This window comes from Carcharhinus amblyrhynchos, unplaced genomic scaffold (genome assembly GCF_965287045.1).
Source record: "Carcharhinus amblyrhynchos unplaced genomic scaffold, sCarAmb.v2.hapA scaffold_37, whole genome shotgun sequence".
Classification (NCBI taxonomy): Eukaryota; Metazoa; Chordata; class Chondrichthyes; order Carcharhiniformes; family Carcharhinidae; genus Carcharhinus; species Carcharhinus amblyrhynchos.
Window position 1 is genome coordinate 10288041 of NW_027649778.1, and position 24786 is coordinate 10312826.

Consider the following 24786-nt stretch of genomic DNA (forward strand, 5'->3'; position numbering starts at 1 on the left):
AGTAGGATTTCTCTCATTAGAACAAATGTCGAGGGAAGACTTAGAGGCATACAAAATTATGAAGGGTTTTGCTAAAAATAAGAAGAAACTGTTTTCACTTGCAGAAGGATCGGAAAATTAAGATCCATGGGATCCATGGTGATTTGGCTATTTGGATTCAGAATTGGCTTGCTCATAGAAGTCAGAGCTTAATGTGGAAGGGTGTTTTTCTGGCTGTAGATCCATGACTAGTGGTGTTCCACAGGGATCCAGACTGGCACCTCTGCTGTTTGTAATATATATATAAATGATTAGGATGAAAAAGTAGTTGGGTGGTTAGTAAGTTTGCAGACGTCACAAAGATAGGTGGAGTTGTGGCTAGTACAGAAGGTTGTCAAAGGATACAGTGCGATATAGATCATATGCAGATATGGGAAGACAAATGACAGATGGAGTTTAATCCAGGCAAGTGTGAGGTGGCTGCACTTTGGGAGGCAAAATGTTAAAGGTAAGTATATAGTTAATGTCAGGACCCTGAACAGCATTGATGTTCAGAGAGATCTTGGGGTTCAATCCATAGCTCCCTGAAAGTGGCCACACAAGTAGATAGGGTGGCAAAGAAGGTATGTGGCATGCTTGCCTTTGTGGTCGGGGTAAATACAAGAGTCAGGATGACATGTTGCAGCTTTATAAAACTTTGGTTAGGCCACATTAAGACTATTGCTTTCAATTCTGGTCACCACATTACAGGAAGGATGCAAAGGCTTTGGAGAGGGCACAAAAGAGCACAGGGCACATAGCCTGGATTAGAGGGTATGAGCTATAAAGAGAGGCTGGACAAACTAGGGTTGTTTTCTCTGGAGTGGCGGAGACTGAGGGGTGATCTGATAGAAGTCTATAAAATTATAGAGGGGGTTGACAGTCAGAATCTTTTTCCCAGAGTTGAATTGTCTAATACTAGGGGGCATGCACTTAAGGTGAGAGGGGGAAAGTTCAAAGGAAATGTGAGGGGCAAATTTTTTACACAAAGAGTGGTAGGTGTCTGGAACACACTGCCGGGGTGGTGGTGGAGGCAGATACGATAGGACTGTTTAAGGGGCTTTTAGATAAGCACATGACCATGCAAGAAATAGAGGGATACGGACCAAAGGCAGGCAGAAGGGGTTAGTTCAATTTGGTGTCATGTTCGGCACAACATCATGGGCTGAAGGGCCTTTCCTGTGTTTTACTGTTCCACGTTCTAAATCTGGGGACAGAGGTTTAAAATAATTGACAAAACAAGCAGAGGGGGAAATGAGGAGAATTTATTTTTGTACACAGTAAGTTGTTGTAATTGGGAATGCACTGATAGAAAGGACAGTGGAGGCAGATTCAATAGTATAATAAACTTTCAAAAGGGAATTTTAAGGTTTAAAAAAAAATCAGGGCTATGAGGAAAGAGCAATGCAGTGAGTTCAGTTCAAAGGGCTGGCACAGGCACAATGGGCTGAATGGGCTTTGTGCTAAATGATTGTACAAATGTTGACATTTTTAAGCTGAGTATCTTTCTTTCCTACCCACCATCTCTTCCTTTGTCTCTCGTGTCTCCTGCTCTCCCTTTCCCCTCTTTCAACATTTTCTTTTATCTACCTTTCTTTCCTTCACTATTTCCTTCCCTTTCTTCCGCCCTTTGATCCTGTTTCACTTGCTCGTGTTTAGCACCAGTTTGTGGCACAGTCTGGCCTTAGCCGGGTCCTGGTTCATGAACTAATTGATAAGCTCCGGAATCCAGAGAAACATTCCAGTATTCAAGAGTTGGATGAAGATGACCTAGAGGTACGTTACACTGTGAGTACCTGTGCTGCATCCCCTTACTGCTCCCATTCCTACTGGGGCTTGGTCTCCTCTTGTTACTGGGGTCACAAAAGATATGCAGGTATCTACTCACTACTGGCACTGGGGAAAGTGTAGGCTAGTTCCTGCGACTTGGGTTTAGGGGCTGTTCAGGTTTCACTCCTACTCAGATTGGGCAAAGTGCAGTTTTCTTTCTTTTTGGATTGAGGTAGTCCTACTGAGATTGTTTAAATGCAGACATCTCTCTCCTACTGTGATTAGAGGCAGTTGGGCCTCAGTCCACTGGGATTGGAGGAAATGCAGATCTCAGTCCTGATGGGAATGGAGGAAATGCAGGCATCTCACTCCTCCTGGAACTGGGGGAGGTTCAGGCCCCCTTCCTCCTGGGATTGAGACAAGTGCAGCCCTCCCTCTTACTGGAGGCCTGAAAGTTCAGACCTCCTTTCTACTGGAATTGGGGGAAGTTTAGGCCTCCCTTCCACTGGAATTGGGGGAAGTTTAGGCCTCCCTTCCACTGGAATTGGGGGAAGTTTAGGCCTCCCTTCCACTGGAATTGGGGGAAGTTTAGGCCTCCCTTCCACTGGAATTGGGGGAAGTGCAGCTCTGTGTCCTAATGGAATGGGGAAAGTTCAGGTCTCCCTCCTACTGGAACTGGGAGAAGTTTAGGGATATAGGGATAGGGCCTGGGTGGGATTGTGGTTGGTGCAGACTCGATGGGCCGAAGGGCCTGTTTCTGCACTGCAGGGTTCTATGTTCTACTGGAATTGGGGGAAGTGCAGCTCTATGTCCAACTGGATTTGGGAAAGTTCAGGCCTCCCTCCTACTGGGATTGGGGCAAGTGCAGCCCTTCATTCTAATGGGATGGGGGAAGTTTAGGCTTCCCTCCTATTGGGATTGGTGGAAGTGCAGCCCTCCATCCTACTGGGATTGGAGTAAGTTTAGGACCTCCCTCCTGCTGGATTGCAGGAAGCACAGCCTTCCCTCCTATTGGGATTGTGGGAAGTGCTGCTCTCCCTCCTGCTGGGATTGGGGAAGTGCAAATCTTAGTCCTGACTGGAATAGGGAAAATGCAGGAATCTCCCTCCTCCTGGAATTGGGGGAAGTTCAGGCCTCTTTCATCCTTGGATTGAGACAAATGCAGCCCTCCCTCCTACTGGAATTGGGGGAGTTCAACCTCCCCAATGCAGTACACAGACAACAGAAATCTATTCATGTCCTTTTCCCCACCCTGCACAGTCCCCACTGCCAGTTTACTGTATAAGCGCCTTTTATTGTGAACGTATCTACAGTCTTCCAGCTGTACAATCCAAAGCTGCTGTTCTCATTTTCTGACAGTTCCCCCAGCGGAGCCTCTACTCAAGTCCAGTTCATGTTTTCAGCTCTGGGACCTGCATTGTTAGTAACAGAGCAGCAAATACAGTTCCTTGCGTACTGCAAGAATTGAAGAGTATCGGTCCTGGGAGATGTTGGTGGCACAGTGGTTAGTTCTGCTGCTTCACAGAACTCCACTTACCTGATGAAAGAACAGACTCCGAAAGCTAGTGGATTTTGCTACCAAATAAACCTGTTGGCCTGGTGTTGTGAGACTTCTTACTGTGCTTCACAGTGCCAGGGACCCTGGTTCAATTCCAGCCGTGTCAGTGTAGAGTTTGCACATTGTCCCCGTGTCTGCGTGGGTTTCCTCTGGGTGCTCCAGTTTCCACCAACAGTCCAAAGATATGCAAGTTAGATGGATTGGCCATGCCATGTGGGCAGCATGGTGATATAGATAGCACTGCTGCCTCACAACGCCAGGGACCTGGGTTCAATTCTGGCCTCAGGTCACTGTCTGCGTGGAGTTTGCATATTCTCCTCCCATATTCTGAAAGACGTGCTGGTTGGGTTCATTGACCCGAACAGGTGCCAGAGAGTGGCGACTAGGGGAATTTCACGGGTGCGTAATAGATAAACTTTAACTTTAAACTGCCCCTTAATGTCAGGGTGAGTGGCAGGGTAAACATGTGGGGTTACGGGGATAGAACCTGGGTGGGATTGTGGTCAGTGAACGTTCAATGGGCCAAATGGCCTCCTTCTGCACTGTAGGGATTCCACATTCAGTGAATTGAGCAGCGTAGAGGGAACTTTACTCTCTATCTGACCAGCATGAGGACGTGACTCAGCGGTGAGATACTGAATCACCTTTTGACCCTTTTTCTTCTCTACAGCCTCCTCCCGCAGTCCCACGTAGGATTCACTCGACCAACCGGCACACACAAGCAGAGAGAACGAATTCGGAAATAAAGCGTAAGTTTGCAGATTCACCATAATGTCAGCGCTGACAAGCAGTTTAATTTGAGGGAAAAAATATCCCTCAATGGATTGTACAGGTGTGCAATAGCTTTTGTTCTTGAACTTCGAAGCCTGGAATTTCCTCTTTCCACCTAAGGAATATTGAGGCGAGAATTCTGCCTTTCATCCTGATCTGCAAGGATGAATCAGAACTGAGAGGTTATTCCTATCAGGAAGAGTGAACTGGCTGAGGTTCTCCTTTCTAGAAAAGACTTAGGTGGGTACCCTGATGCAGAGTTCTTAAATAATGAAGGGATTTGACAAGATATTCATAGGGAACATGCTTCTACAACGGGTGGCATGGTGGCATAGTGGTTAGCACTGCTGCTTCACAGCGCCAGGGGTTAGGGATCGATTCCCAGCTTGGGTCACTGTCTGTGCGGAGTATGCATGTTCTCCCCGTGTCTGTGTGGGTTTCCTCTAGTTTCCTCCAACAGTCTGCAAGACGTGCGGGTTAGGTGCATTGGCCAAGCTAAATTCTCCCTCAGTGTACCCGAACAGATGCCAGAGTCTGGCGACTAGGGGATTTTCATAGTAACTTCATTGCAGCGTTAACATAAGCCTACTTGTGACACCCCAAATAAACAAACAAACTTATGAGGGAATCCAAAATTAGGCATTATAAATATGATAGTCACGAATAAATCCGATAGGAAGTTCAGGAAATTTCTCTACTCAGAGCAACGAGAATGTGAAAAATCACAACCAAAGGTACTAAATAGCTGGGAAAAAAAAAGCACTGATGTATTTAAGGAGAAGATAAATAAATCCATTGGCAGAAAGGATTAGGAGATGAAGAAGGTGTGGGAGGAGGTTAGTGTGGAACATAAGCTGAGGCATGGACCAGTTGGACTGAATGGCCTGTTCCTGTGCTCTATGTTCTTTGTAATTCTGTTTCCTATTGGATTTTTCATTGTGAGAGCTCCATGTCTGATGGCGAGGCCTCAAGGACATTCCTGGCCTTTACGCAGGTCTGAAAAACACAAGACCCCAAGGGAAGAAGTGGAACTCAATAAGGGGCACTCTGCTCCAGAAAGTGCTCTTCCACTGCTGTCCCAGGAATCTCCATCCATCTCTTGGCTATCCCTAGGGGGCAGTGAACCAAGGCTGGCAAATGGAATAGCTTCCTCAACCTGTTTACCTGCCATGATTTTTACATGGTGGTGGGATAAAAGTGGCCATTTTCAGGGGTGTGAGGTCAGGGGAAATCAATGTTTAAAGTTTAGTGTCACAAGTAGGCTTACATTAACACTGCAATGAAGTTACAGTGAAAATCCCCTAGTCACCACGCCTGTTCGGGTACACTGAGGGAGAATTTTGCATGGCCAATGCACCTAACCAGCACATCTTTCTGACTGTGGGAGGAAACCGGAGTACCCAGAGAAAACCCACGCAGACACGGAGGAGACTTCACACAGATAATGACCCAAGCCAGGAATCATACCCGGGTCCCCTGGCACTGTGAGGCAGCAGTGCTACCCACTTTGCCACCATGTTGTGTCAGGGTGGAGAGGCTGTGCCGAGCTCCAGAGACCTTGCCACAGCACCTCCCCCCCCAACCCCACCGCCACCCCACCACCACCACTACCACACCACCAACACTTTCCTCCCCAATTGTGGCAGGTTAGCAAGAAAAAAATCCAGGTCTAAAATGTGGTTGTGAAAGTTAAGATTGTAGATTGTTTCATCTGATATGAAACACTTGAGATGTTTTATCTTCTGATCAAGTAAATGAGATGAAACCCTTTACGTCCGCAGAACGGTCAAGAACTAGAGAGTTTAAAATCATTGGCATAGAAACTTGAAGCTTTTTTTAATTCAGTAAATTATGATCTGAAATGGTCTGCCTGAGTCGGCAACCGGGAGAGGTTAAATTCAATGAATGAATAAATCAGGGATAGAATGCTAACCTCTTTAATAATAATGGTGAAACTACTGTCTTGTTGTAAAAGCCTATCTGGTTCACTTAATGTCCTTCAGGGAAGGAAATCAGCTGTCCTTACCCGGTCTGGCCTACATGTGACTCTGAACACACTGCAATGTGGTTGACTTGCTGGAGGAGCTAGCAAGCTCAATTCAAGGTCAGCTAGAGGAGTGCAACAAATGCTGCCCACATCTCAAAAACAAATAGAAAAAAATTATTTCACATGTTGAAAGGGAACTTATAACCAGGCAATTGGGTAGGGGAGTTAGTTTCTCCCCCCACCCCACCCCGACCACCACCACCACCACTACCAAGTATGCACTGGAGGCAGGTTGAAGTTTTTGCATTTGTTGTCTTCTGATGTCCCAAACTTGGACCAAGTTTCTGTGGCAGTAGCTAATATAGAGCTTGGCAGACTTGGTGAAGAATATTAGCTCAAAGAAATGTGAATCGCCTTAAAGCTTTGATGGCTTCTGACAACCTGACAATGTTTTTGCAGTTCACAAGATTCGGTTTGAACAAGCCATACAGAGGGAAGAGTCCTGGCAGAATAAGGTGAGGCTTCACCGACTTAACTCGGTCAATACAACTTAGGGGTGATCTCATAGAGGTCTATAAAGTAATGAGGGGCATAGATAAGGGTGTAGTCAACATCTTTGCCCAATGGAAGGGGAGTTTAAAACTGGAGGGCATAGCTTTAAGGTGAGAGGGGAGAGTTACAAAAGGGTCCAGAGGAGCAATTTTTTCACACAGAGGGTGGTGAGTATCTGGAACAAGCTGCCAGGAGTAGTAGTAGAGGTGGGTACAATTTTGTCTTTTAAAAAGCATTTAGACAGTTACATGAGTAAGATTGGTCTCGAAGGATATGGGTCAAATGCGGGCAACTGGGATTAGCTTAATGGTAAAAACTGGACAGCATGGACAAGTTGGGCCAAAAGGCTTGTTTCCTTGCTGTAAACATCTATGCCTATAACACGGAGTCAGTCAGCGGAAGTCCTATGAAGTTCTGAATGGTACAGATAGCAATAGGCACAGCCACTATGAATTGCGCAGTAAGGAAGAACAAACCTGTGCCTTGCACAACCTCAGGTCCTCCCAAAGTGCCTCACAGCCAATGAGGCATTCCTGAATGGTTTCGATGAGGAAAACACAATAGTCAATATAGATGGTCCCACAAACAGCAAGTATGTTCATGACTATTGATTGACTGGGGGAAAAATATTGCCCTAGAGCAATGGGGAAATCTCCCCTGATCTACTTCAAAATTGTGCTGTGTGATTGTTCACCCCCGCTTGGGAGGACATTCTTCAGAAAGACAGTATCTCTGATATTGTGGCACACCTTCAGTACTGAATGTCAGCTAGAATTTTGTGTTCAGGGTTCTGGGACAGGATTTGATTCAACAATCTTCTGACACGGAGGCAAAAGTATTATCCCATGAGCCATGACAGGCTTATATTCAAGTGTAAACTGTTTGGATAGGGGTTATGTCTCCTGTACAGATCTAGACCAGGGTGGAGGAAGGGGGCAGAATGTCCTCCTGACAGGGGTAGTCACTGGGGTTGAGCAGTGTCACTTTAGATCTATTCCAAAGGCGATCTTGTGCCTTGCTAACCTGAACTGTCTCACCATCTCTGACCCCACACTATCCAGACTGGCTCTGTCTGACTTCTCACAATCCAGTCTGACCCTGTATGACCTCACATAGTCCTGTCTGACCCTGCGTGACCCTACAGTCCTGTATAACCCTGTGTGACCGCACACAGTCCACTCTGATCCTACATGACCCCACACAGACCTGTCAGACCCTTTGTGACCCCACACATTTCACTCTGACCCTTTGTGACCCCACACATTTCACTCTGACCCTGCGTGGCCCCACACAGTCCACTCTGACCCTGTATGACCCCACACAGCTGTCTGTCCCTGCATGACCCCACACAGTCCTGTCTGACCCTGCGTGACCCCACACAGTCCTGTCTGACCCTGCGTGACCTCACACAGTCCACTCTGACCCTGTATGACCCCACACAGTGCACTCTGACCCTGCATGACCCCACACAGTCCTGTCTGACCCTGCATGACCCCACACAGTCCTGTCTGACTCTGCCTGACCCCACAAGGTCCTGTCTGACTCTGCCTGACCCCACATGGTACTGTCTGACCCTGCCTGACTCCATAGTCCACTCTGATACCATACAGTCCACTCTGACCCTGCGTGACCCCACACAGTCATATCTGACTCTGCCTGACCCCACAGTCCACTCTGATCCTGTATGACCCCACACAGTCCACTCTGATCCTGTGTGACCCCACACAGTCTACTCTGATCCTGCGTGACCCCACACAGTCCGCTCTGACCCTATGTGACCCCACACAGTCCACTCTGACCCTGTGTGACCTTACACAGTCCACTCTGACAGTGCGTGACACCACACAGTCCACTTTGACCCTGCCTGACCCCACAGTTCGCTCTGACCCTACCCTGATGCGACACAATCCAGCCTAACACTGCCTAGCCTTGCAGTCCAGCCTTATCTCACAGCCCAGTGTGACTGTAGCCAATTCAGTCTCACTCTCTTTGATCCTACACAGTCTGCAATGACCTCATCTCTTGAACTTCCTTACTGTTGTGTTTAACTTGCAAGCAATTGGCAGCCTTAAGTCATCACTGTGATCCAATCATGAATAGTGGTTCAAGTCTCCTTCCGTTAGTATCTGAGGAAGACTCTGCGGGTCACAGACAGAGTATTGAAATATCAATTCATGATTTTATTTATTTTTAATTTATTCCCTTCATCCAGGTTCAGTCTGCAGAGCAGAATTCAGGTTCCTCATCGAACATGTCCTTTTCTGGAAGGACGGACGGGTAAGATGGTCACCTTCAGGGGCTGTGTGGCATTCAAAGAAATGACAATGTGTGCAAGCATGCATATGTTAATGTGTGCCTGTGTGAAGACATGCATGTAAATCTGTAAGTGCATAAGCATGTGTAGGTGCTTATGCATGTTTGCCAATATGTTTACATATGTTTGCATGTTTACTTGTGTGTGCATGATTGTGTGCATGTTTACATGTGTATTTATTGATACGTACGTGCTCAGCTGTGTGTTTACATATGCGGTTACATGTGCAGACATGTGGGCAATGGCATAGTGGTATTATCACAGGACTAGTAGTCTAGAAAGCCAGAGTAATGCACTGGTAGACTGGGGACTTGGGTTTGAATCCTATCATAGCAGATAGTGAATTTGAACTCAATAAACATCTGGAATTAAGAATCCACTGATGACCACAAAACCATTGTTGATTCTCGGAAAAAAACCCATCTGGTTCACTAACGTCCTTAAGGGCAGGAAATCTGCCATCCTTACCCTGACCAGCCTACATGTGACTCCGGAGCCACATCAATGTGGTTAACTCTTAAATGTCCTCTGCAATGGCCTAACGAACCTAGGGAATGGGCAATAAATGCTGGCCGAGCCAGCGATGCCCACATCCGATGAATAAAAAGCATCTGTACATGTTTAAATGTAAACTGATGTGTGCATATTACATGTGTGTGTTCTTTGCATGCGTGTGTGTTTATATGTCTATGCTGCTGATATTGGGGAGGGCACTGAGGCTCACAGGCTGGGGAGGGTGAATCATATGTAACAGGAATAAGCAAATAAAGGCTGAAACTCACTCTGTCTGTCTGCAGGGGGAAGACATCGGATTCAGATGATGATTACGATGACGTTGCTGTGTAGGTGATGGTTCTTGTGTAGAGTCTGATGTTCGTGGCGGAGAAGGGAGCTGGTCACTAACTGATCATCTTCCCCATTTAAATGAGGCAAACCAAATGATCTCCCTGGGTATATCTGTCTCAGCTAGGAATGTCTCGGGTGTATCAGTGTCAACCGAGGCTATCCAACAGGAGATATCACCAACAGCCCCTAACCAGGCTCTGTCTCTCTCTATTCTGAACAATGGACATTCCCCAGGTTGAGGATCTGTATCTCTCTCTCTCTGCCTGCCGCTCTGTTTCTGGTAGGAAAAGAGTAAGAAGTCTCACAACACCAGTTAAAGTCCAACAGGTTTATTTGGTAGCACTACTCCCTCATCAGGTGAGTGGGGAGTTCTGTTGACAAACAGGGCATATAAAGACACAAACTCAATTTACAAAATAATGATTGGAATGTGAGTCTTTACAGGTAATCAAGTCTTAAAGGTACAGACAATGTGAGTGGAGAGAGGGTTAAGCACATGTTAAAGAGATGTGTATTGTCTCCAGCGGGGACAGTTAGTGAGATTTGTAGAGTCTGATGAGGGTATAAGCTGAGACAGATGGAGGAATAATTGTGCATTGCTGGCCGATTTGCCTGTGCCTTCCTAACCCCCACTGAGCCATTTTCAAACGAATGGAATGGACGTGCAATGGCTACCCACCCAAAGTCTGAAAGTTTCATTAGCCACACTCTCCTATCTGTGCTTCTAAAACTTTATTCTAACTCTTTTCATTAAGTTGATCTTTCTCTATACTCTAGCTATGACTGTAACATGACATTCTGCACTCTGCTTTCTCAGTGATCGGTATGCTTTGTCTATATAGCATGCAAGAAACAATACTTTTCACTGTATGCTAAGACATGTGACAATAATAAATAAAACCAAATCAAATCAAAATACACATGTACACTGAGGACCCTCTATTCCTGCACCTCCTTTAGAGTTGTGTCCCCTATTTCATACTGTGTCTCCATCTCTGTATTAAACTTCATCTGCCATATGTCACCCATTCCACCAACTTGTCCATGTCTTTTGAAGTTCAACACTATTCCTACAGAATTCACAATGCTTCTGAGTTTTGTATCATTTGCAAACTTTGAAACTGTGCCCTGAACACCAATGTTTTTGTCATTTTATACAAGGAAAGTAAGGGTCTCAACACTGACCCTTGGGGAACTCCATTATAAATCTTCCTCCAACCCAAAAAAAATCCATTAACTCTCTGTTTCCTGCAACTCAACCAATTTCACATCCATGCTGTTACCGTCCATTTTATCCCATGAGGTATAACTTTGCTCATGGGTCTGGTGTGTGGTACTGTATCGAATGTCTCTTGGAAGTCCATGTAAACCACATCAACAGCATTGCCCTCATCAACCCTCTTCAATACCTCCAGCAAGATTAAACATGCTTTTCCCTAAAGAAATGCACACTGGCTTTCCCTTAATTAATCCACATTTGTCCATGTGACTATTAACTTCATCTCAAAATAGTGTTTCTAGAAGCTTCCCAATGACCAAAGTTAAATTGACTGGCTTGCAGTTGCTGGGCTTATCCTTATACCCTTTTTTGAACTGATTCCCAAGTTAGTTTAAAATCTCCCTAATAACAGCAGCAAGGAACTCAGTCCCAGCTCTGTCCGTACAGGTTCAATCTCCCCCCAGAGCCAGTCCCAATGTCCCAAGAGTCAAAAGCCCTCCATCCTGTATCATCTCTCCATCCACACATTCATCTGTCTTATCTTCCTATTTCAGTTTAAAAGTTATGTTTTATTATTGCCACAAGTAGGCTTACATTAACACGGCAATGAAGTTGCTGCAAAAATCCGCTAGTCGCCACACTCCGGCATCTGTTCGGGTACACTGCGGGAGAATTTAGCATGGCCAATCCACCTAACCAGCATGTCCTCCGGACTGTGGTAGGAAACTGGAATATCCAGGGGAAACCCACACACACAGGGAGAACGTGCAGACTCCAGACAGACAGTCACTCTAGTTGGGAATCAAACCCGGTTCACTGGCACTGTGAGGCAACAGTGCTAACCATTGTACCACCTTTTTTAAGCTCCTGCACGTCTTTCGGATTGTGGGAGGAAACTGGAGCACCCGGACAAAACTCACATAGACACGGGAGAACTTGTAACACAGTCACCCAGGGCCAGAACTGAACCTGGGTCTCTGGCACTGTGAGGCAGCAGTACTAACCACTGTGCCACCACAGGAAAGTACAATTTAAAATTGTTAAAAACCAGTACCATTGGTGCCAGTATTACAGGAGCACCAAGTTCAGATATACAAGACCATTTTGGCCAGTGCCAGTCATTTCCGAGTTCTTCTGTTTTTTTTCCCATTTTTTTTTAATTGGATGGCAAGCACGGCCTCTGGCAGTCCAGCAAAAACTGATTTCACAAGACTGTGTCCGGCAGAAGCTCCATTTAACCCCACCACCCTAACCTAACCCCTCCTCCTCCCCCCTCTGCCCAGGGTTCAGGAGTAATCTGGAACAGTCTTGCATCAAAACAGGCTGAAGTTCCTCAGGCTGCTCCTGTGGATGTGTCTGATGCCCAGGCCATTGTGAGACCCCAACACTAGGCCAAAGCTGCAGTGCCCGATGTGTGCGTTCGAATTTAATCTTACTCTCTGATCTGTTGCAGACTGACGGAGACCCTGCGTGATGACATTCCCCCACCATTACCTCCCAAGGTGAGTTGCACTTTCTACCCTCAGAATCCCCTGGGGAGCATGATAGAAGGAGCAAGAGAGAGGCTGGAAAAGAAATCCGGATCTGAACTTTTTAGATGAAAATTATTGAAAACTCCAATGTATGGTGTCAGAAAATAAATTGCCTTTGAGGTTTAGCTGTTAGAAGATTCTGGACTGTGGCGATTCCATAAATATTCTAGACTCCCCATTTATTCACCATTGAAACAGCCAATATCGAACCACGTTCAGGTTATCAGGATGAAGATGGGAGATTAGGCCTCATAGGCTGCCATGCCAAAAGATATAGTGCTGTTTCCATTGAGGCCTGAGCCAGAGAATATCCCAAACACACAAACAGTCAGAATGTTAAACAGAGAGGACATAATAACAGGAGGAGGGTATTCAGCCCATTGCTCCTGTTGTGCCATTCATGTCTGATCTGTACCTCAACTCCATCCACCCCCACTTTGTTCCGTAACCCTTAACCCAACAACGTCTACTAAGCTCGGTTTTGAAATTGTTAGTTGGCTCCTCAGCCTCAACAATGTTTTTGGGGAGAAGGTTTCCACAGTTCTTTGAATGAAGAAAGTAAGTACTTTCTTTCACCGTCCCTAAAATGGCCTTTGTTCTGAACTCCTCGTGCAATATTCATAGTTCAATGTAACTGTTAGGAATGATTGCCACTGGGTTTTCATTCCATTTCTTTGGTTGGTATTCCGATTGTAAGGTGTCACCTTGCACATATCAGGAACATTTTGGGGCTCTGGCTCTTTTCTGGACCCATGGAGAAGTTTACAGAACTGGACTTTCTTCCCCCAGCTCAACAGTGAGAGTCCAGTGTGCAACCATCCATTCAAGACACTGAGAAACAGAAACAGCCTCTCACCAAGATAATCAGAGCACAGCTTCAAGAATTCACAAAGCCATACTCTCTAAGGGGAGATCATGGTTACAGCACAGCTCCACACTGCTGCTGAGCACATGACCCAGTACAATGTCCCCCTAGAGATAGGAACCCAAAGAGAGCGAAAGAGAAAATGCTGGAAAATCTCAGCAGGTCTCAGATGTATATCAGTAAGGAGAGAAAAGAGCTGACGTTTCGCTGGCGGTCAGCTTTGACAAAGGGTCATCTGGACTCAAAAGATCAGCTCTTTTCTCTCCTTACAGACGCTGCCAGACTTGCTGAGGTTTTCCAGCATTTTCTCTTGGTTTCAGATTCCAGCATCTGCAGTAATTTACCCATAGTGGTAGGGCCTGGGTGGGATTGTTGTCAGTGCAGATTCGATGAGCCAATTCTATGATATTATAGAAAAGGCTCTCATTTATAGAGCACTTTTCATAACCCCAGGATTTCAAAAAAAAAGCTTTACAGCCGATAAAATACTTTTAAAACGTTGTCGCTGTTTTAATGTTGGCAACTAGTCGGCGCAAACAGCATTGGGATAAGTGGCCAGACTATCTGTGATTTGGTTCAGGGGATAGGTATTGAACAGGACACCAGGGAGAGTGCCCCAGCTCCTCTCCAAAACGGGCTCATTTGCACCCAAGTCAGAGAGTTTAACATCTCATCTGAAAAATAGCATCTCTGTCAGTGCTACACCCTTGAGTGTTACACTGAGAATGTCAGCTTAGATTATGTGCTCAAGTCTCTGGAGGGAGACTTAAACTTTCTGACTCTACAGTGAGAATACAATACAAGTGGGAGGCAGTGGCGTAGTGGTATTGTCGTTGGATGATTAATCCAGAGATCCAGGGTAAAGCTCCAGGGAACTGGGTTCAAATCCCACCGTAGCAGATGGCGAAAGTTGAATTCAATGAAAAAATTAATCTGGAATCAAAAGTCTGATGATGACTATGAAGTAAAAAGTCTGACAACACCAGGTTTTAGTCCAACCAATTTATTTGATAGTAAACTCACAAGCTTTCGGGTTAGCCCCTTCGTCAGGTGACTGATTAGTAATCAGTAATCTCTAAACTGTCTGTGCTTTATATGCTCTGTCTGAGGCCAGAACTCTCCATTCACCTGACAAAGGGGCTAACCCGAAAGCTTGTGAGTTTACTATTAAATAAATCGGTTGGACTAAAACCTGGTGTTGTCAGACTTTTTACTGTGTTTACTCCAGTTCAACGCCGGCATATCCACATCATGATGACTATGAAACCATTATCGACTGTCGTAAAAACTCATCTGGTTCACTAATATCCTTTAGGGAAGGAAATCTGCCATCCTTACCTGATCTAGCCTACATGTAAGTCCAGATCCAAAGCAATTAAATTTGATTGCCCTCAGGGATGGGCAATAAATCCTTCACCAGCCAGCAATGCCCACACCCCTTGAATGAATTAAAAGACATCGCCTACCCATGGGCCGACTTGCAAAAGTGAATTCCAGTAGTTTCAAAGGGACTTATTTAGCTGGTTAGATAGTCCATGTCCGAACTGCCCTATGACCCTTACCCAGCTGACTCTCCTCCTGATGGGACAGCAAGGTTTTTATCCAGATCTGACCCCACCTAGCGAGTTGAAATATTTCCTTCTTTCTGCTGCCCACAGCCAAAGTTCCGCAGCAGTTCTGAGGACAGCATTCCCGATGAGGAGAAGATGAAGACGGTGGACCAGCGGCCGCGCTGCCAGTACCTGCCGAGCACGCTGGTCCGATGCTCCAGCGGTCCATCAGCAGCTAAAGCTCCCAAACAACCTGCACCCGGGATTTCCAGGAGCCCAGTGCATTCCGCTGTCAACGTCAGTGGCTCAGGTATGCCAAGAATTCACATCAATAAGCCATATTAATTTAACACAGGGAAACAACCCAAGGCTCACCACAGAAGTGTCAATTCAGGAAGGATTGATATCGAGCCGCACGAAGAGACATTGCAAATAAGAAGGGAAAAAGAGCGGAAATTCTCAGTAGGTCAGGCAGCAACTGTGGAGAGAGGAGCCGAGTTAACACTTCAGATTGACGATCTTTCATCCATTCGGGAAGAAGTTAGAGATGGGAAAGGCTTTTAGCAATAACAGTGTCAGGAATTGAGAGGTGGGGGAGCGGGATGGGAAGAACAAGAAGGATGGTCTGTGATAGAATGGAAAACGGGAGAGATTAAAAAAACAAACAGATGATGATGCAAGGAAAGAGGGGATGGTAATTTAGTTGAATCTTACAGAGCAGAAGGAGGTCATTTGGCCCATTGAGTCTGCACCAACCACAATCCCACCCAAGCCTTATTCCCGTAACCCCACACATTTATCCTGCTAATCCTCCTGACACTAAGGGGCAATTTAGCATGGCCAATCAACCTAACCCGGACATCTTTGGACTGTGGGAGGAAACCGGAGCACCCGGAGGAAACCCACGCAGACATGGGGAGAATGTGCAAACTCCACACAGACAGTCATCGAGGCTGGGAATTGAACCCGGTTTCCTAGCACTGTGACGCAGCAGTGCGAACAACATAACCCATGTAATGGGACAAGAAACAAAAGATGCAGCCAGAGAAAACGTGAGTGGGGAAAGCAGGAACACCATCGGCAAGTTGTTGAATTTAATGGCAAGTCTGGAAGGTTGGTAAAGTCCATAGAGTTTCATTGGAACAGTGTAGGAAGCCAAGAACAGGGGGATCTGAGTAGAAGTGCGAGAATTAAATTGGCACCAAAAGGATGGTAGGTCAAATGTTTAAATACTTGGTCAAAGAGGTCAGTTTTAAGGAAGTCTTAAAGGAAGATAACAAAGTGTAGAAGAAAAAAGGATGAGGGAATTCCAGAACTGGGGGCTGCTAATAATCAACTCACAGAATCATCATGGAATCCCTACAGTGCAGAAGGAGGCCATTCGGCCCATCAAGTTTGCACAGATAATGTTCCCATCCAGGCCCCATGCCTGTAAGCCCATATATTTACTCTGCTAATCCCCTGACACGAATGGACAATTTATCATGGCCATCTATGGATGTGCAAGTTAGGTGGTCATGAAAGTCATGAGAATTAGGGATGAGCAGGAGGCCAGAATGGGAGGAGTGAAGGTTATGGGTCTGGAGATTAAAGCAATAGGCACGGATGAGACCACGGAGGGATTTGGAAATCGAATCGTTGCTTAACCGAGGACCAATGTACTTTAGCAATTGCAAGGGACGATGGATGTGGTGTGAGTTAGCAGACAGGCAGCAAAGTTTGGACAAGCTGTCATCAATGGGGAATAGAAGATGGATGGCTGGCCAGGGCAGGCAGCAAGAGCAGGGGTGACGTTTTTTAGCCGCAGGTGAATTAAAGCAGAGGTGGAGTCAGGCATTGTTCCTGAGGTGAAAGTTTAGTTTTTGAGAGCTTCTCACTTCCTCGGAATTCCCCAAAGTGCGTCACAGACAATGATTGTTCTGGAAGTGTTCGCAATTATGTAGGCCAGTTATAGCACGCAGAGCAAGATCTCAGAAATAGCAGTGAGATAAACGATCTGCTGGCTGAGGGATAACTATTGACCAGGGCATGGGAGGAGAATTCCACCACTGTACTTCTTTGATTAGTGCCATGGGATCTTACACCCACCTGAGAGAGAGCAGATGGGGGGCACTGGTTTAACATCTCACCTGAAAGATGGCACCTCCAGCAGTGCAGCACACACTCAGTGCTGCACCAGAGTGTAAGCATAGATCTTGTGCTCAAACCTCCACAACAAGGCTTGTAGTCCATGATTTTATGATTTGGTGATAGAGTGCAAATGTCTGTAACCCATTGGGGGATTACATGGGCATCCCTTCTCTGCTCAGTGCCACCCCAGCTGAAGCAAACCACGTCTCCGTGTTGGCCCATCGGTGGCGGATTTACTCAACCTAACCCTCAGAGACCTCCTGGGTTTCTGGATCTGGGAGGCACCGGTCTTATTTGTTTGATTTCTGTTCTGCCAGATCCCACCCATTGGGGAAGCCATCTTGCTAAGGACACAGGAGGAACGCCACCCGTGCTGCCACGCAGGAAGGAGAAGAAAGAGAGACCGGTAGGTTCCATCAGTATTAAGATTAAAACCCATTCAAGGCAGAGCTGTACTGACTAGCTGTGCGATTGTTCTGCGCTCCATGACTCTACCTAAAACCATTCATTCTCATGGGAAATAAGCAGGAGGGTTTCTCCAATTCTCTTCCCTTCAGGCCCCTATTCATAGCTCAGCCAAGTAGCCATCCTTCGGGTGTGAGCCTGGGCTATCAGCAGGCTATTTAATCATGGGGGCAACCGCAGTTGGGTTCAATCTCAGTCTGACCCAATATCTAATTCTGGAGAACAATCGAAATTCCCCTTTTTCCCTCCCGCTATTCTCTCCCTTTCACCCCTCACCACCTTACTTCACAGCCCAAGCACTGCTGGTTAAAAATACTGTCTTGAATTTTCTTTATTTAGCTTTTAATTCCAGGAGGGCCTTTGTGAGTGTAGTAGTTTGGGTACCTGCTCCTTTATGAACTTAAGATCAATAGTCGCTTGGTGGTACAGAACTTGAATACTGCTGAGAAGAGACACGTGTTGTTGAAGCTTTTCATCTTGCACTGATCAGGACAAATGCAGGAATACCAAATTTACAACAATCGCAATACTAGAGAGGAAAAGGATCCTGATTAGTCGCCAACTCAACTCTTGTTGGTTGAGGCATTGCCATTGAAGAAGCAACAGGCTCCCCAAACTCCGAAAGAGGCTCATGGCTTGAATATATTCCTTTTATGTACAGAGAACGGGACCCCGCCTCTCGCTATGAGCTGAACTGATTATCTTAAATTAGTTCTTAATGCAGCTATTAACACAGTCAGGACAGGTCGCCATGTGCTGCCCAATCATGGAATCACATCTAACATTAGATACTTTCTTCAGGTGCAGTTCCCCCAGCTGTCTCCTGGTGGTGCTGCTGAGCCATTAATGGTCACATGTGTCCTCAGTGGCACCAACTGGAATTTGATGGTACTGCAGGTCAGGGTTTTATCAGCAAATTACAAACCTCAAAATAGCTGGACAATGAGATCTCTGTGAGAGTCTGCATGTTTAAACAAGGAATTTAATAATAAGATAATGAAGGTACATATGATGCACAGTTGGTCCACTCATAGAGAGAAGCCTTGACCTTAATGCCAAACTCAGGGTGGCTTCACAGAATTGCGGAATTTTTGATTTGATTTATTATTGTCACACGCATTGGGACACAGTAAAAAGTATTGTTTCTTGCGCCCTGTACAGACAAAGCATACTATTCATACAGTACATAGGGGAGAATGAAAGGCGAGATACTCCTGTGTAGTGTAGAAAAAGATTATCTTAATAAATGGTAGGTCCTTTCAAAGACTGATGGCAGCAGGGAAGAAGCTGTTCTTGAATCACTTAGTGCATGACCTAGGACTTCTGTATCTTTTTTCTGATGGAAGAAGGTAGCAGAGAGAATGTCCGAGCTGCGTGGGGTCCTTAATTATGATGGTTGTTTTTCTGAGGAAGTGGAGACAGAGTCAAAGGATGGGAGGCTGGTTTGAGTGATGGGACCAGATTATGTTCACAACCCTTGTAGTTTCTTGCAGTCTTGGGCAGAGGAGCCATACCAAGTTGTGATACATCTGGAAAGGATGCTTTCTATGGTGCACCTATAAAAGTTGGTGAGAATTGTTGCAGACGTGCCGAATTTCCTTAGCCTCTTGAGAAAGTAGAGGCGTTGGTGGGCTTTTTTAACTATAGCATCAGCATGGCAGGACCAGGACAGGTTGGTCATCTGGACACCTAGGAACTTGAAGATCTTGACCATTTCCATTGCATCCCATTGAAGTAAACAGGGGCATGTCCTCCACTGCACTTCCTGAAGTTGATAACTACCTCCTTCATATTGTTGACACTGAGGGAGAGATTATTGTCGTCGCACCAGTTCACCAGATTTTCTGGCAGTGATTCTCCCGTCCCGTTGTGCTAATTTTTTGATTACATTGCAACCGAGCCAAGACTTCTCAAGTAAGTTGTAAAGTGTTTGGGATATCCTGATGTCATGAAAGGCACTGAAGAAATTCTTCATTCTATCCGACAGTGAGGTTTGAATTTAGAACTAACTGATTTCTATGGCTTTGGGCTAAGCTGGGGCTGCCATCCATTCCCTGGTTTGGTCAGGATCGTGTGCTCACGAGCTAAGCTTCAGATCTCTTTCCGCTGCAGATCCCTGTGATGGAGAGAGTGTGGTCGGGCATTGAGTGAGATTCTCACTTGGTTGTGCAGGCTCTGCCATCTCCTCTCAGTGTTCTCATTTGCAGAGAGAGGAATATAGAGTTTGAAGGGGAGGTCAAGGATGGGTTGTGGGGTGGGAAGCAGGATGACAGGTGTCACTGTCTGGACAACATCAATGAATTCATTTCTCTCTCAGGCACCACCTGATGCTGATGCGCCCTCTGTTCAAAGAGTGCAGGTGAGTGATGTCCAGAAACATTGTACCTGGGAACTGATAGATAGGAGATTATTGAGGAGTGTGGAGAGCAGGAGAGGGGGAATCTCATCCTCTGAACAAGGGGATGGGAAGGACAGGGAAAAAGGTGGGTCTCGTTCTTATGTAGAGGAGAATGGGGAAGAACTGAGGGGGGGGGTTACATTCCTGTGTTTGAGGGAGGGAGAGGAGAGGATCTCAACTCTGTATATAGGGGGAGAGAGAAGGGAGGATCTCAATGCTGTGCACAGAGGGAGGCAGAGGCGAGGACCTCACTCTATGTATAGGGGGAGGGAGAGGGAGGGACAGGGTCCGATTTCCATCTGGGAAGATGGTGAGGGTAGGGTCTCGATCCTGTGCAGGACAAATAGGAGAGGGCGAGTTTCGTCTCTGAGGTTTGAAGGGGTAAAGGTTTGGCCTGTGTAAGGAGGGGTCAGTGATCTGTACCTAAGATACCCCTGTGAATGATAGAATAGTTTGTGTGGAGAGGAGTGAGGATGTGGTATTGAACCTGTGGATTGAATTCACCCTGCAAGGGACGGATTGCGGAAGGTGTCTGTGAGTTTGGTAAAACTCCTCCATAGGGCTGCAATGGTGAGATATGTGTGTTTGACTCTGCCCATGTTGGGGTGTGAAGGGGTGTTTGTGTTTTGGGACTGATGCATCAGGCTGAGTGAAATCAGTGTGACTTCAACCAAAACACTGGGGCAACACGGTGGTACAGTGGTTAGCACTGCTGCCTCACAGCGCCAGGGACCCAGGTTCAATTCTGGCCTTGGATGACTGTCTGTGTGGAGTTTGCATATTCTCCCCATGTCTGCATGGGTTTCCTCCGGGTGCTCCAGTTTCCTCCCACAGTCCAAAGATGTGCAGGTTAGGTGAACTAGCCATGCAAAATTGGGTCTGTACTCATTGGAGTTTAGAAGGCTGAGGGGGGATCTTATAGAGACGTATAAGATAATGAAGGGGATGGATAGGGTTGAGGTAGAGAGATTCTTCCCACTTAGAAAGGATAGCAGGACTACAGGACACAGCCTCAAGATAAGGGGGGGGGTGGGTGCATTTTAGATCAGAGTTGAGGAGGAACTTCTTCACTCAAAGGGTGGTGAATCTCTGGAATTCTCTGCCCGTTGAAGTGGTGGAGGCTACCTCACTAAATATATTTAAGTCACAGGTAGATAGGTTTCTGATAGACAGGGGAATTAAGGGTTATGGGGAGAAAGCGGGAAAGTGGAACTGATCCACTTCAGATCAGCCATTATCTTATTGAATGGCGGGGCAGGCTCGAAGGGCTAGATGGCCTACTCCTGCTCCTATTTCTTATGTTCTTATGTTCTAAAATTGTCCCTTAGTGTGCAGATTAGGAGATTGCTGAGATAAAATGCATGGGTTTACGGGAATAGGATCTGGTGCACACTTGATTGGCCAAATAGCTTCCTTTTGCAGTATAGGGATTCTATATACTGTCAGAATTCAATCAGCAATGTGACATATAGGAATACAGAACAAAGAACAGTATAGCACAGGAACAGGCCCTTCGGCCCTCCAAGCCTGCGCTGATCATGATGCCTGCCTCAACTAAAACCATATGCACTTAGAGTCCATGTCCTTCCATTCCCACCCTATTCGTGTATTTGTCTAGTTGCCTCTTCAGTGCTGCTATCGTACCTGCTCCGACCACCTCCCCAGTCAGTGCATTCCAGACATTCACCACCCTCTGTGTAAAAAAAAACTTGCCTCGCACATCTCCTCTAAACTTTTTCCCAATCATCTTAAATCTATGTCCCCCAGTACTTGACTCTTCTACATGAATGACTGACATGGGCTTTGATCTGCCCGATCACGGGTTCAATGTCCAATTGGCGGGAGTGGGGGGGGTACGCTGTTTGATTCTGGGGTCCTGCTACACTTATCCTGCATACTGGACTGGGCAGGTAATAGTAGTTCTCTGTGGTCTGCATGTGATGTGAATGGTGATCAAATGCAAGCAGAATATCTCATCCAACTCCCCAACCTCAGCAAAAAAAAATGCCACCCATCTGGTTGGCTCCTGTTGACGCTTATTAACCCAGAAATTGTTTGTTTCAGGTTGAGGTCCCATTAGTGAAAGTCTTTAATGGCTGTCCTCTGAAGATTAACTGTGTAATGTCATGGACACACCCCAACACCAAAGGTAACCGCCCATCACTGCTCTATAAGCCGAGGTATTACAGCAGGGGTCTCCAAACTTTTCAGTACGAGGGCCGCATCATATATTTTACACACATTTGCAAGCTAAATGGTTCTAAAGTTAGGGGGTTACTTTTATAATAAAGTTATTTTTCTAAAAAAGGCGCCAAATGATTTCATTGCAATTGGTGACTGCGTTACAGCAGCACACAGCAATTGGTTGCAGCAGATGTCAGTCACAATGGGTGCTGCACTGAGCACATCGCTCCACAATTGGTCAGAATTACCACCACCATTGTCATTGTTCTCACTCATTTCAGGCAGATGGTGCTTACAGATTGGATAAAGCAGCTGTCACTCAGTCAATGCAGAGCGGCAATTGGATAATAATTGTCTCAATTGCTGATTCGTTTAATGAACTGTCAGTCACAGGATGGCAGCTCTGCTTGGACAATCGGCCGGTAAAGAGGGCGGTGAATCCCATGGGTCCATCAGATACCGGGTGGAGCAGCAGCAACCATCCGACCGATGGCTTCTGTCTCCCCCATCCGCGTCCTGAGTCAGCGGCGGGGTTCTGGACATGGGAATGTTTTTGGCAGCAGGAATCCCGTCCCGCCCCATTGGCTGCGAGCCAGATGTGGCCCGCAGGCCGTAGTTTGGAGACCCCTGTATTATAGCAATGTTTAGAGAGACATGAGTTACAGACAGCATTAATGGGAATGACAATGAGTTGTGCTGAATTCGCCAAAGTTGTTGAGTTCAGTGACGGTTGCAGATCTCTGATCATTATTTGTTTTACAGCCAAACACCTGATATTGGGGTCAGATGAAGGAATTTATACCCTGAATCTAAATGACCTACAGGAAGCCATATTAGAGCAGGTAAGTTCAGATCTTGTACTCACCACCCTCACGTGTATGAATATGTGCTACAATGTGCGCACACACACACACACACACACACACACACTATTGTGATCAATACACTGTTATTCACTCACATGGATGTGCATGATGTGAATATTAACGATGCATAATAAATGTTTGTGAGTTACTCATGTACATTTTACCTGTAAATATTCAGACTGTGTGCATGTTACCAGGATGTGGAGTTGTTGACGTTGGACTGGGGTGGGAACAGTAAATAGTCTCACAACGCTAGGTTAAAGTCCAATAGGTTTATTTGGTAGCACGAGCTTTTGGAGCACTGCCCCTTCATCAGGCATTCACCTGATGAAGAGGCGGCGCTCCGAAAGCTCGTGCTACCAAATAAACCTGTTGGACTTTAACCTAGCATTGTGAGACTACTTACCATGTTAACCGTGCATAAGTCAAACCCTGCGTGGTTAATTTTCCATGGGTGAGATGGACCATTTAACAGATCATTAAAGGATCCATTAACTTCAGGCAGGAATTATTGTTCCCTGGGCAGATGGGACTGGAAAATCCTACCCTGTGTGTATGGCCTGTATAAGTGTGCCTCCCTTTGTTTATATTCCCCATGCATGTCAATGTTCACATGAATTTGCACATTTTACTGATGTGTATGTTACCCATTTTGCCTGTTATCTTTGTGCATTAGCTGTATCCATGTGTTATTTGTGTGTATGTGTCAGCTGTGTGTATTATCTGTGTTTGTTTTACTTGTGTCCTTGCATTACCTGTTACTTTTGTGTGTTAATTGTGTGCATTAGCTGTGTCCTTGTCTGCATGTGCCGTGTATGTGTGTTACCTGTGTCTGAGTTACGTGTATGCATCTGCTAACTGTACCACTTGTTCCCTGTTACTTTATTTTTTATAAACTTGTGGGACATGGGCGTAGCTAGCTGGGCCAGCATTTATTGCCCATCCCTGGTTGCCCGAGGGCAATTGAGAGTCAACCACATAGCTGTGGCTCTGGAGTCACATGTAGGCCAAATTGGGTAAGGACGGCAGATTTCCTTCCCTAAAGGACATCAGTGAACCAGATGGGTTTACCCGACAATTGACATTGGTTTCATGGTCATCAGTAGATTCTTAATTCCAGATTTTTTTAAAATTGAATTCAAATTCCATCTCCTGCTGTGGTGGGATGTGTGTTATTTGTGTGCATTAGTTGCGTCCGTGTGTTAGCTATGAGCGTGTGTTACCTGTATAAAACTATACTCGAATTGCACTCTCGCTATCACTTGAACCTTTATTTCTTGTCTCTCAGTTGTATCCAGGCCGCTGCACTTGGGTTTATGTCATCAGCAACGTATTAATCAGCATCTCCGGTAAGAATCATCTTGCACCATGCCTCACTCTAACTCAAACTAACATGACTAAAACTAACCAGCTTAAATTTTGGAAAGGGTTTAAGTTTATTTATTCGTGTCACAGGTAGGCTTGCATTAATACTGCAATGAAGTTACTGTGAAAATCCCATAGTCACCACACTCCGGCACCTGTTCTGGTAGACTGAGGGAGAATTTAGCACCTAACCAGCAAGTCTTTCAGACTGTGGGAGGAAAACCAGAGCACTCTGAAGAAACCCACACAGACTCGGGGAGAACATGCCGACACCGCACAGACAGTAACCCAAGCCGGGAATCAAATTTGGGTCCTTGACGCTGTGAAGCCGCAGTGCTAACCACTGTACCATCCATGTGGCGCCTGGGAGTATAAACTATAATGTGGGTTGTGTTC

The 24786-nt window shown here is 46.0% G+C and overlaps 1 protein-coding gene across 3 annotated transcripts in view; it reads left to right on the top strand.

The window, feature by feature from the left end:
* LOC145362126 (mitogen-activated protein kinase kinase kinase kinase 5-like) overlaps positions 1-24786 on the top strand; it is a 166398-nt gene that overhangs the window by 128513 nt on the left and 13099 nt on the right. For 2 of the 3 annotated variants that reach the window (XM_080218178.1, XM_080218179.1), the window contains 12 exons: positions 1678-1806; positions 4017-4095; positions 6564-6619; positions 8869-8933; positions 9768-9812; positions 12489-12537; positions 15091-15292; positions 17430-17518; positions 19895-19936; positions 22040-22124; positions 22922-23001; positions 24314-24374. In XM_080218178.1, coding sequence (XP_080074304.1) covers positions 1678-1806; positions 4017-4095; positions 6564-6619; positions 8869-8933; positions 9768-9812; positions 12489-12537; positions 15091-15292; positions 17430-17518; positions 19895-19936; positions 22040-22124; positions 22922-23001; positions 24314-24374 — 982 coding nt within the window. The remainder of the gene's footprint in view (positions 1-1677; positions 1807-4016; positions 4096-6563; positions 6620-8868; positions 8934-9767; positions 9813-12488; positions 12538-15090; positions 15293-17429; positions 17519-19894; positions 19937-22039; positions 22125-22921; positions 23002-24313; positions 24375-24786) is intronic. The other variant, XM_080218180.1, reaches the window with a different exon arrangement.